This window comes from Notolepis coatsorum, assembly GCF_963971535.1.
Source record: "Notolepis coatsorum genome assembly, chromosome: 2".
Lineage (NCBI taxonomy): Eukaryota > Metazoa > Chordata > Actinopteri > Aulopiformes > Paralepididae > Notolepis > Notolepis coatsorum.
The window spans coordinates 179099553-179116716 of record NC_140166.1 but is presented as its reverse complement, the minus strand read 5'-3'; the positions used below and the strand labels follow the sequence as shown (position 1 = coordinate 179116716).

The 17164-nt window shown below is 41.9% G+C and overlaps 2 protein-coding genes across 3 annotated transcripts in view; one reads left to right on the top strand and one right to left on the bottom strand.

Annotated features, from left to right (window-relative positions):
• Positions 1-54: 54 nt before the first annotated feature.
• Positions 55-15798, bottom strand: ociad1 (OCIA domain containing 1). The gene is made up of 8 exons (XM_084307478.1): positions 15621-15798; positions 14277-14361; positions 14110-14163; positions 13960-14007; positions 4065-4191; positions 3742-3938; positions 3360-3500; positions 55-496 (listed from the first exon to the last, which is right to left on the bottom strand). The coding sequence occupies exons 1-8, from the start codon at positions 15678-15680 to the stop codon at positions 459-461; spliced, it is 750 nt and encodes a 249-aa protein (XP_084163604.1). The 5' UTR covers positions 15681-15798; the 3' UTR covers positions 55-458.
• Positions 15799-16424: 626 nt separating this feature from the next.
• Positions 16425-17164, top strand: part of fryl (furry homolog, like) — a 182873-nt gene continuing 182133 nt past the window's right edge. Inside the window, exon 1 of one of the 2 annotated variants that reach the window (XM_084307769.1) lies at positions 16425-16540. The gene's annotated coding sequence lies outside the window, so the exon portion shown is untranslated. Of the gene's footprint in view, positions 16623-17164 lie in introns of both variants that reach the window. The other variant, XM_084307770.1, reaches the window with a different exon arrangement.

Here is a 17164-nt window from a genome sequence, read left to right as displayed (position 1 = left end):
ATGTGTCTCTGAGACTTAACCGCTTAAGCTGCAAGGGCAGAACATTTAAAAACGTTTTCTTTTCTTTTTTTTTTAAAGAAAGAAACATTTTAAACTGCAGAAATATGGCCATGGGAATCAGATATGACGTTATGGAAAAGTTATGGGAAAATAAGTGTGGGAACCCAGCATGTACAGTAATTATTGATTCGATACTTGTAATGTGGGGTGTCCTGCTAAAAAACAGCTCTCTAAGAAGAACAGACAATACATTTTAAACAGATAACCCAGTTGATTTTGAAGCCATTCAAAGAAATCACTAGAGAACTTGGGTTGTTTTCAGCAAGTTGATAACACAATGAAGGTCGTCTTCGATATTACGCTGACATTCACGGTTCTGGTGAAGACTGTGTTTTCTATCGTACTGTACGTACAGTAATGTGCACAATGCCACTTCTAACACAGCTTCTGCGTCGCTCTTACTCGTCCCACGCGTCTCCATATTTGTTCTTCTTCACTATGAAGAGAAGAATTCACAGAAAATCAGACACGTCTTATTCCCCCTCAATAGTTCACGCAATAATAATGGTGTTCACTCAAAAAAGGTACACTCATAGTAAGACTTCCCATCAGGACGGACACCGGTGTGTTGACTCAGCCACGTAACGATTGACCTATCTCAAGATCCGCCCTCTTCCGTCAAAAAAACTAAGTTTGTCCCGAGGGAAACAACTGCTGTGATTGAAGGATCAGGAAGAGAGGGCGGGGTGTGAGATAGGTCAATTGCATGGAATATGCATGTATTTTTAATGTTTTAAGTGGACACACGTCGTTGCTGTCCTCGTTGCAGTGAGGACCGCTTAAGACTCAGTGACGTGCTTGTTCCTTATTGGAAGTGGATTCATGAATTATGATCGTAGACGGATCTTCATGATCAATATAGGTTTAATAGTGAAACACAATAGTACAAAGTACATGTAGGTTAAATGAGATTGGGCTAAGAGGAGTGCTCTCATCCTGGCCAGCTAGGAGAACACTGCAGGAGAAAATGGGGACAAAGGCCTTGTCCAGACTAAAACGATCTTTTTAGTTTTTGTTTCGTTTTCATTTAAAAAAAGGTTTCCGTAAAAACGAAAACGTCTCAAGATAATAAGTGCGTGCCACAAATTTACAAGATAAATGTCTTTCCTGTTTTAGACGTCGCTTTTATTTTGAAAAACCCCGACCGGAAGTGTTATAGTGTCTGTTGCTAGCAGCTTAACTTGTGTCGGCCGGTTCTGTGCTTTTCGAGCTAACGTAATTAGTTTCCAAAGGAGAGGAGAGAAAGACCACGGCTCACATGCAGCTCAAACTACCTGTTGGAATAAATTAATTGATTGACGTTTAACTTGTCCCTGTGTGTGTCCAGTCATTTCGACTAGCAAACATTGTCTGTATTTAACATTACCTCAGGATACCACTGTCTATTGTATTTAGTTAGCTATTTAGCTAATGTTGATAGCATTGGATAGCATCAACGCTAGCTGGCTACAGCTCAACACCAGCCATGGAGATACTATTTACTAAATTATGGAGGCTTTTTAATCGCCAAGGTAAGAGAGGATTTGTCATGATCAACTGAAGGGGTATGCTATGGAACAATATGTGCTTGGCTACTACTTGGGTTTTCAGAAAAAGGCCAGCTATGTGACGCTAGTATCGTGTATTGCATCACACACAGTTGCATCATCCCGATCAAGCTCAATAGCTTCTGTAACACGAACGCAACTACTCTGTACATGCCATTGTTGTTTAACACTTTGAGTGCCAGCCACGACAATTGTCGTCTTATCAGACCCCCCATTGAGTGCCGACGACGCCAAATGTCATTTGTTTGCCGTATTTTTTTTTATTGCCGATTTGAATTCATATCAATCGAGCCTCGGGTTAGTGCTGCAGAGTCTCTCTGAGCTCAATTGGGAAGATACCGCCCCCTATCGTCTCTCCCTGTGTAACTGCACCCCATCAGTTCAGATTGATGCAGGGGGAGTGGTTAGTTTGCTCATTTTATTTTTCCGTCAAGGCATCTGAAGAGACCAAGTGATCGCCGGCCCTCAGAACAGCGACGATTATGTATTTACAGTACCAACACTGTAATCAATAAGCGTGATCGATATTTGGAATGGCGATCAGGAATTGGAATAATCTTTTTGGATAACATCTGATCTCAGGTAAGGAATCCATTTTATCAGTCTTAGGATAATCAGACCTGTTTTCACGGAGATATAAGCGTTTGCCCTATGCTGCGTGTGGCTGTGATCGCTGATGAGGAAATAAGAGAATCGATTTTTCAGCCTGCCTCTATAGCGTGCATAAGTACACATATACTATCGATAATCTAGCGTTTATTTGAAAACTATTCATAAATAGGCTGAAAAATGACAGTTATTGTGTATTCTAGAATATTCCAGTAAATGACGTTTATGGGGGAATATTTACATTTCCCGAAATGTTTCGAGAGAACGATAGCTTTTCGAAATGCTATAAAAAGGATATGAACCGATTAAAAAACAATCCGTTTCGACAATGTTGACTGCAAACAAGTCATTGATAAGCGACGGGCAGATTAGACACATAGCCATAATTTAAAACATAGATTATGCGTTTTTAACGCTAACATTGAAGTGGATGATGGCATTCAACGGGGTAAAAAGGTAAACAAGGTCGGCACTGATAGTGTTAATAATAACTCCCGGTGTTTAATAAACACTTCTAGCCAGGACATATAAGATTATGTATCATGTTTCTTTTTTTGTTGGCTGGGTTTTGCATGCGGATTAAGGGAGCTGTCAATCTGTTGTCGACGGTGGTAGTACAGGCGCAGTACATTTAGCTGTAAAAGCCAGATCAAGCTCAATAGCTTCTGTAACACGAACGCAACTACTCTGTACATGCCATTGTTATTGTGATGTTTTCACATGCGGGGTAAGGGAGAGGTGGGCTATCACATCATCGGTTCAGGAGAAGACGCGCTTCGCTTGTAAAGATGGTGATGCAAGGGGGGCGTCTTCAGAATTGCGCACTCTGAGAGCTGGTCTCAGAAAGTAGCATCTTCAGGCTCCCAGAACGCAGTTCCGTGTGGATGAAAGGTACATACGATCAAATACTTTGCCTGATACGACCGAAATCGTTTTAGTCTGGACAAGGCCTAGAATAGAGGGGGTGGGGGCCTTAGGCCCCTTGGCTCTCATCAAGGTGTGCGATTGAAGCTATTGTTAGGACAAAACCAAAGGGATTCCTCCCCAGTCTAAAGGGTTCCTCGTTGCAAATGAGCAAAGATCTCACAGAGTGCACCTTTAATTCAAGAAATGTTCATCACTCACTACAAAGGAGAGACTCACCATCTACTTCAGCGGAGGGTTTAAACATAGTTTCCGTCTTTTGGGTCGACACCACTTCATAGTTCTCACGATTCTTTGTCCGAAGATCCTCATACAGCATGGGCTTCTTTTGGGGTGTCTCGTTGTCCAAGTAAGCGGGTGCTACACACACACAAGGAAGGTATGTGGTTAATTTGGCTTAGGAAAGGCTCCGACACCACAGGTGGATCATAAACAGAGGTCTATTACATCATAAAATGGGGTACTTGGTGTCACCGACCGACCGCTCTACTGAACCTTGTGGTATCCACGAATTAAGGCATTTCATTGACCCATCTCAACGGTTATGATTGGAGGATCAAGAAAAGAGGGCTGGGTTTGAGATAGGTCAATTTCTCTCTACCTTGTAGGTTGAAGTCGTCTCCGGCCACCATCGGAGCCGACTCACTGAAGGCCGAGCTGGAGGAGGAGTCACTGGGGAAGTCGTCAGGGTAACTGAAAGAGTCTGCGCATGAGTGCGGCTCTGCCACCGAATGAACAGCCGGTTCATACATCGTCTGGCTGGGATCACTCATCTCCGGCTGCCTTTGAGGAGCAAACCTGGAGGCCAAACAAGAACGATGATAAACACAATCATCAAATTATATGTATGATGAAGATCTCATTGTAATGACGGACTTGAGACATGGTGAGAGTGATGGGTTTGGTTTCTGATTCAATACTGACTGTTGGGGCAGACCTCGCCCTTGACGTAAAGCTTCACCAAATGGAGAATTCTCCAGATTTTTGAACTTCTCATGGCATGTCTTTTGGTATGAAAGCTGCCCTCCTATGTAGCCCATTAGGCCAGCAACTGGGGAGAGAAAGGAAACAAACTGCGTATGCGCTTATGTTACTTTTCAAATAAAATCTGTTACAGATAGCTAATTAATTAAAATTGTAATCAGTCTTAATCGACTGGATGACACAAACTCTGCAATGTAATCTTATTACTTTCACTTTGGATTGCTTTTGAATTACTGATCAAAGCCATAGAATATATATAATTGTATTCCAATTAGACCGCAATGCCAATAATTGTGCCATTCTCATCAACTGTACAGCTATGGCCAACAATCGTTTAAAATTATATGAAATATTATGTTTGTAGCACCTTTCTTTTCAACCCTTCAAACATATCAAAGACATGCAACAACAAATCAGTAATAGATTATAATTACCAGCTGTTGTTTTTTTATGATATTACTGTAATCCCTTTATGTGTGTAAGTGAAATCTGTTAAACTCAAGCATCAGTAGAAATACTGCATTTTGATAAAACCAGGTGCTTTAATTAAAATGTTAGCCTTTCATGCTGGCAAGCACAGGATTCACAGTTCCAGACTGGGCAAGTAGGGCTGTGATAGGCCCGGTATTAGAATATTTTTCATACCAGTATTACAATATTTTTCTTAGTTTTGACAGTATTTGTTTTTCAGTATGCATTAAATGTATTATACAACGGCCATGGGTGGTCTAACGACCACCCCTAGGCATGGTCTAATTCTCACAACCCACTCCTGCACGTGATGTAATGCTTTAATATGACATCCTTTAATGTTTTCATCTAAAGTAATACAATAATTGTCATGGTGCCATTTCATTAAAAAAGGTTTATTATATCCCCCGGATTAAAAGAGATATACTTCAAAGACCTCATACAATGGGCCCTCCCAAACTTCATGTATTATTATTGGGCGGCAAACATAAGGTCATTGCTATACTGGGTGAGGAATGATGTTACTGTCCCCAAGTAGACAATTCTGGAGGGGGAGTCTGTTGGGTCCACTTCTTTAGCAGCCTTATTGTGTGCTAAACTTTCCTTTGTTCATTCAATCAAAGTATGGAACTAATTTAGAAGATCCTTCTCCCTTAACACATTGAGTGCCACGCCCTTTTGACCATATATGGCAGTTCCGTGCCAGCGCTGAAGTCAATGGGAGGTCGGGGATATTTGCGAAGGCTTAAACTATATCTTAAATTATGGCTATGGGTCTAAAACACCCCTCGCTTATCAATGACTTGCTTGCAGTCAACATGTACGAAACGGATTGTTTTTTCATTGGTACATTTCCGTTTTGAATACGAGTATAGTTTGAGAGTTCTAGTAATTCCAGAGAAATTCCGCGATAATAGCTCTTTAGTGGAATACACAAAACAAGTTGTAATTTTTCGGCTGATTTATGAATAGTTTTCAAATAAACGCTAGATTATCGATATTGTACTTATGCACGCTAGAGAAGCGGGCTGGAAAATCTATTATCCATGACCTGGTCAGCGCTAACGTCATACACGCACGCGCACACAGACACTGTGTGGCTGAGAAAAAAATATCCGATTAACCCAATACTGGTAAAATAGAGTCCTTACCTCACATCAGATGTTCTGCAAAAAGATTAATCCAATTCCTGATCGCCATTCCAAATATTGATCGCGTTTATTGATCCAACGTTATAGTCCGAAACACATAATCGACGCTGCTATGAGGGTCCTCAGTCAATCTGGTAACACGATACTGCTTGCCAAAGATGGGAAAACCCCGGACCGGACTTTTTTTCTGATGCACATGGCCACCCAATCCAATCCAATGATGTGCATTACCATCCGGGAGACGATAGGCGGCGGTATTTGCCCTTTTAGAGCTCAGACCCATTCACAATGATAACGTCAGGCTGGATGGATGAAAAATGAATGGATATCGCTAATAAAAGAAATAACGATTAAAAGACGAGAAAACTCATCATTGGCACTCAACGCATGGCGAGTTAGTAGTGTTGTCACGATACTGGAATTTCTAACTTCGATAAGATACCTTGAAAAGTATCGATATTCTATACCATTTTCGATACCACAGGGAAAAGATTTTAATCTTAAAAATTTAAATTTCTTTATTAAATTTAGAATTTTTTTATTTTGCTTTTGTTGCTGGTCGATTCTCCTCACCTTCTGTCTGGTATTATAAGAGAAGAGAAATATAACACTTTTAAAACCCTTTGTTTCTCTTTAGATCAGACATTTAAAAATAACTAAATTATCTAATCTAATCTTAGAAATTAAGTAATGTTAATAGTACTTTGAGAACTTTATTAACAGATTTTAAAACCCTTTGTTTCTCTTTAGATCAGACATTTAAAAATAACTAAATTATCTAATCTAATCTTAGAAATTAAGTAATGTTAATAGTACTTTGAGAACTTTATTAACAGATTGCAGAATGGGTACAATACATAGCTGTCAACATTGGGATTTGAAAAACCGGGATATTTCGCCCCGCCCCCTCCCAATGTAGTCTCCTCCCCCTCGTATGTATATTATATATATATATATATATTGTCTGCACTGCGCAGCCGTGGAATCGCGAGGCCATAGATTTAGACAAGATAGAAAGGGCACATTGTGGTGTATCATAATTAATTTGTTGAATACAATAGGATTTTTATAACGTTGACACAAATAAAAAAATATTTACACCAAGGTCTCTTTTACCTCTTATTTAATTCATTAATTTAATTGTAGGCACTGTTTATATTGTACATAGTCCTGTGTGTTGTATATTGTGTCCTATGTTACTTTTGTGTTTATCGTCTCTTTATATATACACCGTGGGAAGGGGGGCATGTACGGTAATTGAATTTTTCTGTATGTCTTGCACAAATTGGAAAATGACTAAGTTGACTTTGACTTTTAAAGGCCCACTTGCATGTTGTATTTTTGTTCAATAAACAATGTGACTAGGCCAATGGTGACTTTCATGAAGAGGGAAAAAGAATATCTAAATTGACCCAGTTTTAGCGTTTTTATCAAACATTTTGTCTGCCCAACCACAACCATTAATATTTTAATCCATGGTTCATAACGTGCGTGTGTCATCTTAATGATGACGTCACAGCAGGTACAGGGCAGCAGGGGCTCTGAGAATCACAGGCAGGTAGTGGCAGGAAGCAAGGAGCCTTCTTGTTGTTACTACTAGGCTAGCCGAGGAGCTAGTATCTGTTTCACCTAACACTATTGCTCCGTGATCAGAGCCATTTATCTCTAAAGCTAACCACTATTTGTAAAAGCCACAACCACGTTACCATATTTGTAAATATACTAATGTAAATCATTGTGTCGTTGTACATATTGTGTATATAACGTTAGTAGCTAAGTTAGCTAGCTTGCTAGCCGGCTATCCCGAAACTCCTAACATGCCCCGATTTAAAATGGTTCTCTCCTCTTTGTATACCTTTGTCCTCACAAACAAAGTATTCTGCTAGGGAACTTATGGACACGACCGTAGTTATAAGGTGTTTGAGCTTGTAACGTTAACGTTAGTTAGCTATCGTGGTAGCCCCTTTCGTGACTGATGCACCGAGTGCTATCCGAGGGGCTACTATCGTATCAACATGCCGTGACGTGTAGCTTGCTAGCTGGCATGATGCGTGCAGTGCTTTGCCCCACAGGTCTGAGAAGAGGACCTGCACATTTTACTCGTTCCCCAAACTCTTTTACATGCCCCGATTTAAAATGGTTCACGACAGTAGACATAATGCTAACGTTAGCGGGGTAACGTTAACGTTAGCCAGAGCCATATAGCCAGCTTGGTACTATGACCCGGACGGGGATCAGGCGACAGCCTAAAGACCAATAGCGCTGCTGTACTGAACAACAGGCTGCCTAGTGGTACATGTAGTTCTTTTTTTACGACATTAAAAACCTTATAACTACCTTGTTTCAACATAAAATGCAGTTGTAGCTGGTCCATCAAAGTCTCTCCGACGTTTAAACCCATTTGCGTCTTGTAAGGCGTCCATTTGGATCAAGGAAATAGCTTTCTGCACTTGTCAAACTCCATTGTAGTGGATCAGAAATAGGGGAAAGTTACCTGCTGTGACGTCACCGATAGCGGCTGATAAGCTTTTTGATTGGCTCCATACATGTTATTCGTGCGTGGACATTTTTAACCCTTTGAGTGGAATTTCCGGCGTCAAATGGAAATAAATAAATAAATTATGAAAATAGATACCAATGATGTAAACTACCCATAATTGAAGAGTAGGGTTTAACCTGCAAGTGGGCCTTTAACATGTGTCTATAGTGTCAGACACTAATTGTAATGTTAAAAATGGATACTGCTGTAATATAAAGTGAAATTCTACCATGCCTCAATGTATCAACTTTAAACATACACTAAATGTTAATGTTAGAAATGTTCATTTCCATTATTTCCACCATGTGCAACATTTCCTAAGAACAGCAATGTCCATTCTATCAACTCCAAATCTGTGGTATGAGCTCAATTCTCCCGGTGCATGCAGAAGTAGAATTGCTATCTTGTTTTGGATGAATGAGTAGAAATGAAAAACGGAAATCTTCTTTTATCAAAGTAGTTTTGACATGTGATATAGATAAAGATATTGTTTCATTGTGTATTGATTAACTTTACATTTGCTCCTCATTACTTTACAAAAGTACTACTGGCACAGTCTAATACAGCAATGGATTATGGGTAAATGCAACGTTAAAGCAGTGCCAATGTAAATGTAAATGAATGACAATAATATAGTATAAAGTAGGGTATTATTTGGACTAAAGAATGGTGTTGTCTCACCCTACTCGCATGTTGAGGGAGAGCACCATACATTATACACTGAGAAACCACGGCCGAGAGTGAGCTCTCCGGGAACAACCCCACTTTGCCGGTATCGCTTCGCTGTATTCACTGTATGTATATGTAGTGATTCATCTGCGGTGTTGGCTAGCCTGAGGTCTTTTCGATCCAGTAGCCGGCAGGAGTTGCTGTATCAGGCTTTGATGAGTGTGACTAGGTGTGTGAGCCGAGGGAAAGAGGTGAGATCTTTGTGGGTCCCGGCGCATGTAGGAGTGAGGGGAAATGAGGATGCGGATGATTTGGCAAAGGGGGCCTTGAGTAAGGGGGTGGTGGAAATGCAGGTCAGGATCAGCAAGGCTGAGGCGAAGGGGATGATTTGGGAGAGGGCAGTTCAGATGTGGCAGGAGAGATGGGAGGGGGGGGTTAAAGGGCGTCACCTCTTTCAGGTCCAACGTAGTGTTAGGGGTTGGGAGGGGGGTAGTTTGAGAGATAGGAGGGAGGAAATAGTATGGATGAGGTTGAGGCTGGGCACTGGGTTTAATAAAAACCTGAAGCTGTTGGGGAAGCATCAGAGTGGGCTCTGTGAGGGGTATGAGGAGGAGGAGGAATCAGTGGGGCATGTACTGTTGGAGTGTAGGGCTTATACGGTGCGGAGGAGGGAGATGGAGGGAAGATTGAGGGAGATGGGGGTTAGGGAGTTGGGGATATCGGAAACCATGAGTGGGGGAGGGGGAGATAAGGCGAAGGTGGTGATGGGGTTTTTGAGAAATGTGGGGGTGTATGATAGGGTTTGAGGGAAAGGGTCAGAGTTGGAAGTTAGATAGAAAGTTGAATTATACGTGATTCAGAGAGTGGGGTCTATGGAGGTTGACGGGGATGGGGAACAGTGTGGTTGTAGGAAGCTGTTTTGTAGGTTAGGTAGTTAGAGTAGGGGTTAGAGAGGGGAGACTGGAAGACTGGCCCGATCCCCGGGTCGGTAGGTGGCGGTAAATGCCCCAATTATGGTGGCTGTCTGCCGTAAAACTCCAAAAAAGAAGAAGAAGAAGAAGCTTCTCTGCCTTTTGTAGGTAGGTAGTTGTAGAATGTAATACATTTCGCGCTAAACCCCTCCTTTATCCGTTCGCTGTTCTTCTTCTTCTTCGGGTCGCAACCGTCTTCCGGTCTGACTTCCTGTGCTAACGTTCTAATCTACACTGCTGCCACCTGTCGTCACGGAGAGGAATTGCAGGCATTTTGTAAAAAAAAATTTTTTTTTCTTTTTAAATACGGGAAAATATTTTAACGGGATGACGGCGGGAAGGAAGGTTGAAATACAGTACAATCCCGGGAAAAACGCAATGGTTGACAGGTATGGCACAATACAGTACGGCTCAATACAAAACAACTGCTAAGAGGATGCAGACCAGAAAAATACGTTAGTCTTGTTTACATCAGGGTCCCCCATTTTCAATTCACCAGGAATGCATGTTAAGCACAACAGCATCTAAGTTAATTTACTTCTGACCATTATAGTCAAAGTATTCCTATGAACTGAAACTCATAAGATCACATGAGGCTAGCATCATTGGCGTTCAGTTACAGCTATATTGGCCAACGTTAGCCAGCCAGCTACTGCACTACGAACTGCCAGCTGGCTACCTTTAACAACAGCCAGCTAGACAGCTACTGCACTACAAACTTCCAGCCAGCTAGCTGGCTACACCAATCCGCAACAGCCAGCCAGCCAACCATACAAAATACAGTCTCAGCCAATCACATCGATTTTTACAGTTAGTTGGCTCCACTCTATTGCGAATTAAAAGGTGCAGCCAGCACAGACCGCTGGCTACAGTTGCTGGGTGGCTAACGTTAGCTAGCTAGCTAGCCAACATCTGCAAAAACGAACTCAAATGGTGGTATCAGCCGTTGATATGAGCTATCAGTAGCTAGCCAGCTAGTCAGCTACATAACGTTAGACAACGCCCTGTGCTTTTAACTAAAGTGAATAGTTTACTCTGCCATTTTCAAGTGATGTTGAAAGAGGAGCTGCACTCTTGCTCTCTTCAGAGCGAATGAGAGATGTTGACACTAGACGGGTCTGTGGGGAGGAGGGGGAGGGGCAGGGGCAATGTACTGGGAGCAGCGTGTGTGCGTCAAGAACTTGCTGTAGGATGAGAGAAGACAGCGTGCCAGCTGGTATCGATAGTGCAAAAAGTATCGATATGTATAGAAAAATCGATATTTTTGACAACACTACGAGTTAGCACGACTAATCTCGTCGTTGGCACTCAAAGTGTTAAGGGTCTGTCGCGGCCTGCGCCAATTGTAAGGAATCACATGTTTATCCGCTCAATGTTTTGATGCTCTGATCGTCAGCAATGGCATACGTTTTGAATACTACGTTGATTGTTGCGATCTATGTGAAATCATTGTTGGATCAAAGTAGGATTGATGTCATATAGTCCTTACCTTTACTAGGAGATATCCCAAAATGAATATTCCAATTGTCTGATCACGATTTCCAGTATTGTTGTCCATCGGGTCCCTGACATGAAATGGCACAACATATGCATCAAGTGTGCTGAACGCGTTCCAAGGTGCTCGGATGAACCGTTTCACTTGCACGGGTCCAAATTATCCGCCTGGATCATATAAAATGTAACAGTGTGAAATAAGGTTTCAAAGGGTAGGCGATACTGCCACCTAGCAGGATTCTGCCGGAATTGCACTCTCGAGGTCTCAGAATGAGTTCCAATGGTAACACAGAGGTCCGTGAGAGTGTATAGGATATTGAAATCGAAATAAATTAAAAACGATCTAAAAACGTAATATTACGTGATTGGCGTTGAAAGTGTTAAGAGTTGTATTGTTTATCTTTGTATCGTTAGTCTTATTAACTTTTTTTGATGCATGCACATGTACATTGTACATGTATAATATGTAGGCAATGTGACAAATAAACTTTGACTTTGATTTACAACGGGTTAAGAAAGTTTCAAATAGCCTAACATTAGGCTATTTATTTTCCATGAAAGAATCCAACTCCTCAAGGATGTATGTGAATATACACAACTTTAACTCAATCAGCGCCAGGCCCGAGTAAAGTCCGGTTAACTCGCCAACCGCTCAGCGCCAGACCTGAGTATAGTCGGGTTTTCATCGTTATTTCTTTTATTCGATATTTCCATTCATTACAGGCAGACGGACTCGGGGTTAACATGGGGAATCATCCTGAGAATGCCAAAGTGCAATACCGGCTGCATCCACCCAGGTGGCAGTATCGAGCACCCTTTGAAACATTATATCTTGGCCTGTGCGTTAATCAAAAGTCACCGGTCGGATTTCTCTTTGTCGGGCAAGTGGAGTGGTTGTCCCGATCGGATTGAGAAGCGTGAAATGCTCCCGGTGCATGATGTGTGGCGGATTATGTTGGCGACACGATCGACACCAATACTGGGACTCGATCAGATAATTGGAATATTCTTTTTGGGGTACATCCTAGTGAAGGTAAGGCCTATATGGTATCAATCCTGCTGTGATCCAACCATGACTTCACTTCGATCACAACATATGTGTGTAATGTTACTCTACAACGTGTGCCGTTGGTGACGATCAAAGCATCAAAAAACTACCGCCCCCACCCCACCCTTTCATGCATTCATGATGAAACATAATACCAATAATATAGATTTGATTTAAAAATAGTAGCGTGTACAGGCGAGAAACGGCAAAGTTTTTAGTTAAATGCACATTGCTGCATAGCATCGTTTTCTGGGATTAGACAGGTTTACTCAAACTATACTCATATTCACCACGGTATAAAACGGGAATGTATTGATGAAAAAAATATTTCTTTAACACATATTGAACGATAGATAGTCGATGTTAAATGGGCCATAGTATTGTATCCATAGCTATAATATAGAATATAGTTATAGCCCTGAAAACACTGCCACTTATTCCTATCTTTTAGAGCGTCTGCGTGGTAAGTACAAACGATGCTCAACTGCGTGGCGTCCAAAGAGTTAAGCTCAATATTTAGCCCAGGTTAACCCATTCTCCGCCAATCACGTGTTAAGGCAGGTTTCTCCGCAATGCGTTGTCTGCCAATAACTCCGTAAGGCGTTTTTTAGATCAATATTTCATATTTTTGTCATGGTATTCATATTTCACCCACGGAGTCTTGGGTGATGCTGTCTGAGCCATCACAACTCTGCAACGCTTCAATACCGCCACCTGGTGGCCGATCGGCGAGTTGCCAAACCGGAAGTGCCCATTGTAGCTCGGTCCATCCCCTATTTTCGTCCGGCCACTCGCTTATCGTCCCGGGGCTCAATACAGACACCGTCGATATGGATCTTTGCCATAATTCAATAATCAACATGATTTGGACGTGTATTAGTAATATACAAACCGGAAATGGATCGCATCGATCAACATCCCATAATTGGGATCCGTTTGCTCCACTCTCATCGCCCAACGCTACGAGGAGACTGGGGTGAGTTTCAGCGTTTTTCTTCATTTTCATTTTCGATACAAACTGCTCTGATCAATATATCACCCATACTACATAAATCATTTAACGTCGGTCATTGAATTATAAACGACCCCCCCCTCCGTTCACCCGCAGATGACCAGTCATGGCGTTTAGGACCATGTACAGTTGAATTTTTTTTTTATATAACGTTGATCGGTATCAAACTGCATTTGATAATCTAATATATGCATTTATGCCTATATCTCACGTTCTATGAAATACTGCAGAAAACGATAAAAACATATTTATACTCTAGACGGTATTTTAGTATGAATGTGTGAATGAAAAAGTAAAACGTTCCTACATCCTGAACGATAGATAATTGATGTTGAATGGGCCATAGTAATGTCAATTTAGCAATACAATTTAAAAAGTTATAGCCCTGCAAAGAAGGTGAACATCTCCATAGACAAATAGCGCTGGCAGAGGATGATTTAGGATGATCAAAGTGGTGGCAGAGAATGGGTAAATACTCACAGGCTACTTTAGGCAAGGAGCCCAACCGAGGTGAAGGTGCCAGAACTCCTATATGAGACAAAGACAAAAACTACAAGGTGAGATCAAATTAAACCTGAGGATTTCTTTAATAAAATGTAATTTTGAAGGCAAAATATTACAAAGACAGACCTCTTAATACGAGCAACTGAGTGACAGTCATTGTGACAGTAGCAAACGGCAGAGCTGAAAATAGAGAATGGGTGTTGTCTTGCAGCAGTACACATAATATTAGTCATTCTTAGCGGTTTATCCATCCAAATCAGAAATTACTGTGGATGACAGCTGGGGGCACTTACATCGGTAGTAGAGGGCTTCGCGGCGGCATTCCTGGAGGACTCTCCTCTCCTCCTCAGTAAAGACATAGGGCTTCGAGGCTGGATCCTATTGTATATTGTTTACATTGTTGAACAATGCATGACCAACACTTACCAGGCACAGAGTACACTGTGCAATCTCAACCCCTACCCAACCCCCCCCCCACCTCCAATGTACAGCCCCCACCCCACCTACCCAACCTCCAATGTACAGTTTCTACGTCAAATGTATATACACTCTTTTTCTGGACACATTTTGTATCACAAACAGTACTGTATTTGCAAATCTGGTATGTCATAAATGTATAGATGTAGCAGTACCGTCTATCTGTATGTCATGTATGTCATATATGTTATGATGAATTGAAAATGGGGGACCCTGATGTAAACAAGACGAAAGTCTTTCTCTGGTCTGCATCCCCTTAACAATTGTATGTATTGAGCTGTACTGTACCCATTCTGCAATCTGTTAATAAACTTTTCAATCAATCAATCAATCCTCCCTTCCACTACCCATGATAACCATGTCAGTGATGATAACCCCCCCCCCCCCCCTGAAATATGTGCTGGTGTAGGTAGTGGTACCATGGTCTTAGCAGGTGAGGGTAACACAAGGGGTACATCAGTCGTTGGGCATGCTTGATTGATTGATTGAAAACTTTATTAACAGATTGCAGAATGGGTACAATACAGTACAGCTCAATACACACAATTGTTAAGGGGATGCAGACCAGAGAAAGACTTTCGTCTTGTTTACATCAGGGTCCCCCATTTTCAATTCATCAGGACATATATGACATACATGACATACAGATAGTCAGTACTGCTACATCTATACATTTATGACATACCAGATTTGCAAATACAGTACTGTTTGTGATACAGAAGGAGTCAGGAAAAGGGAGTATATACATTTGACGTAGAAACTGTACATTGGAGGAGGTTGGGTGGGGGGGGGGGGTTGGGTACACTGGGATATTGACAACCATACTGGGTAATCTACATTGGAGGTGGTTGGGGGGGGGGCACACTGTATATACAAGCAAAACTGTACATTGAGGGGGGGGGGGGAGACACTGGGACTGGAGCAGGATTAGCCTGCCTATTAAGGATATTTGGGCACTAGCCAGTTTCACTTTCCAGTTGAGCATACACAACAACAATACTAGTTATGTCTAAACATTTTTGGGGGATACTCAATGCCATTTCTCATCGTAGTTTACACTAGTTATGCTTAGATCTTCCAGGCTTAGGTTAAAGTACTGTCTTCTGTCTGTCCCATTGGACACAGGACAATGACAGACTGTATGTAGCATGTGTGCTAACCTGAGCCCCGCCGTGTTGTTGCTGCTGTGGATCCGTATATTGCGTCTGTGACTGGCTCATGATCTCCAAAGTAATGCACTGGTTTTATCAATCAATTATCATGTGAGGGTAGTTAAGACAGAGAGAGAGAGACCTCTACACGCACAATGTCGTTACTAATGACCTGTGAAAGGAGAACGGTGCCCTCTTACTTAAAAACACAACTTTAACGGTGCATATTTACCTATATGGGATTACCCGAATGGGCGGCGTTCTATACATTTGCTTGTGTGGACAGGACATGACATGAGTCAAAAAGACAAAATAACTGACCACCTCGATTACAAATCGTGCATGCACATAATAGCCTTATTTTAATGTGAAAACGTCTGGATTGGTAGTGGTACAGCAGCACTCATTCATAGCACTGGAAGTTTGTACATTTGTTAAACGGGACAATTTAGGGTTTACATTGCTCCCTTCGGACACGATTTTTTTTTTTTTTTTACTGGGATGTGAATCGAACTAACCCAATCTCATCTCCAAAATGTGATCCAATCACTGGGCCCTTTACTGGGGAAGCCCCGCCCAGACGTTGGGCTTGCGGCTCTGCAGATATACCCTACTGAGAGTCTCGTGATTGCCACAGTCTTGACCAACTAGAATGAGCCATTCGAGGTGGGCGTTTACAAGCACAGCCAATCCTAAAAGAGAAGGCGGGCGCAACACGCCGTGGTTTTGACAGTGGCGCTCTGCAGATATACCCTACTTGCTCGGCCACAAAACCTAGATTGAGGAGGAAAAAAATCACACCTCTGCGCCAACAACCCTTCTGAGGAGGACAGGACGCTGTGTAGCTTGTTGGGCAAAATGAAAAGAGCGTTCCAGTCTGCGAGCTAGTAGCTACCTAGCTGAAGAAGTAAAAGAAGAGGAAAAAAGTTGTGAGTAACGTTAGCTAAACGATCGTTGAATCAACTGAAGACGCGTATAAATCACTGGCTTGTTACGTTAAGTTTCGCCACGGTACGTGTTAACAGCAGCAGCTACCAAAACAGCAGCAGTAGCCGACCTGGCTAACGCCGTGCACTGTTAGCACACGCTAAAGAAGAAGGGTAGTTTGGTTAGCCTGCCAGCTTGAGCTCATAGCTAGCTTTGCAAGATCTGTGAGCACCGATGAGATTGTCGGCATCAGTTTTAACATTAATAGTTAACCCGGCTGTTTAGGTAGTTGGCTGACGTGATTTGTTGACCGGTTAAACGCTAACATCCAGTTGACAACTAATACATCGAACTGTTGGCTAAATGAAGTTGTTGCTACTGCTAACTAGCTATAGCCACCTGCCTAACATTACTAACTTGCTTAACACTCCATCGTGCATTACGCTAACGTTAGCCAGCGAACTAAAAAGCTAAGTTAAGTTCATGCATAACGTTACCAGTGGGTCCCATGTTTACCATTTGTTTATGCTAGCAAATGTCTACACAATTTACTCTTACAATGAAGCACACCGTAAGTTAAGTACGTCATACTTCCACACGTTCAACTTAGCATTAACGTTACAAGA

Bases quoted from the DNA above. Each gene is read 5' to 3' on its own strand.
- ociad1 (XM_084307478.1), bottom strand. From the start codon at position 15,680: ATGAGCCAGTCACAGACGCAATATACGGATCCACAGCAGCAACAACAC. The intron at 14,164-14,276 runs GTAAGTGCCCCC...CTCTATTTTCAG, and splicing joins CGAAGCCCTCTACTACCGAT to CTCTGCCGTTTGCTACTGTC. The intron at 14,008-14,109 runs GTCTGTCTTTGT...TGTCTCATATAG, and splicing joins TCAGTTGCTCGTATTAAGAG to GAGTTCTGGCACCTTCACCT.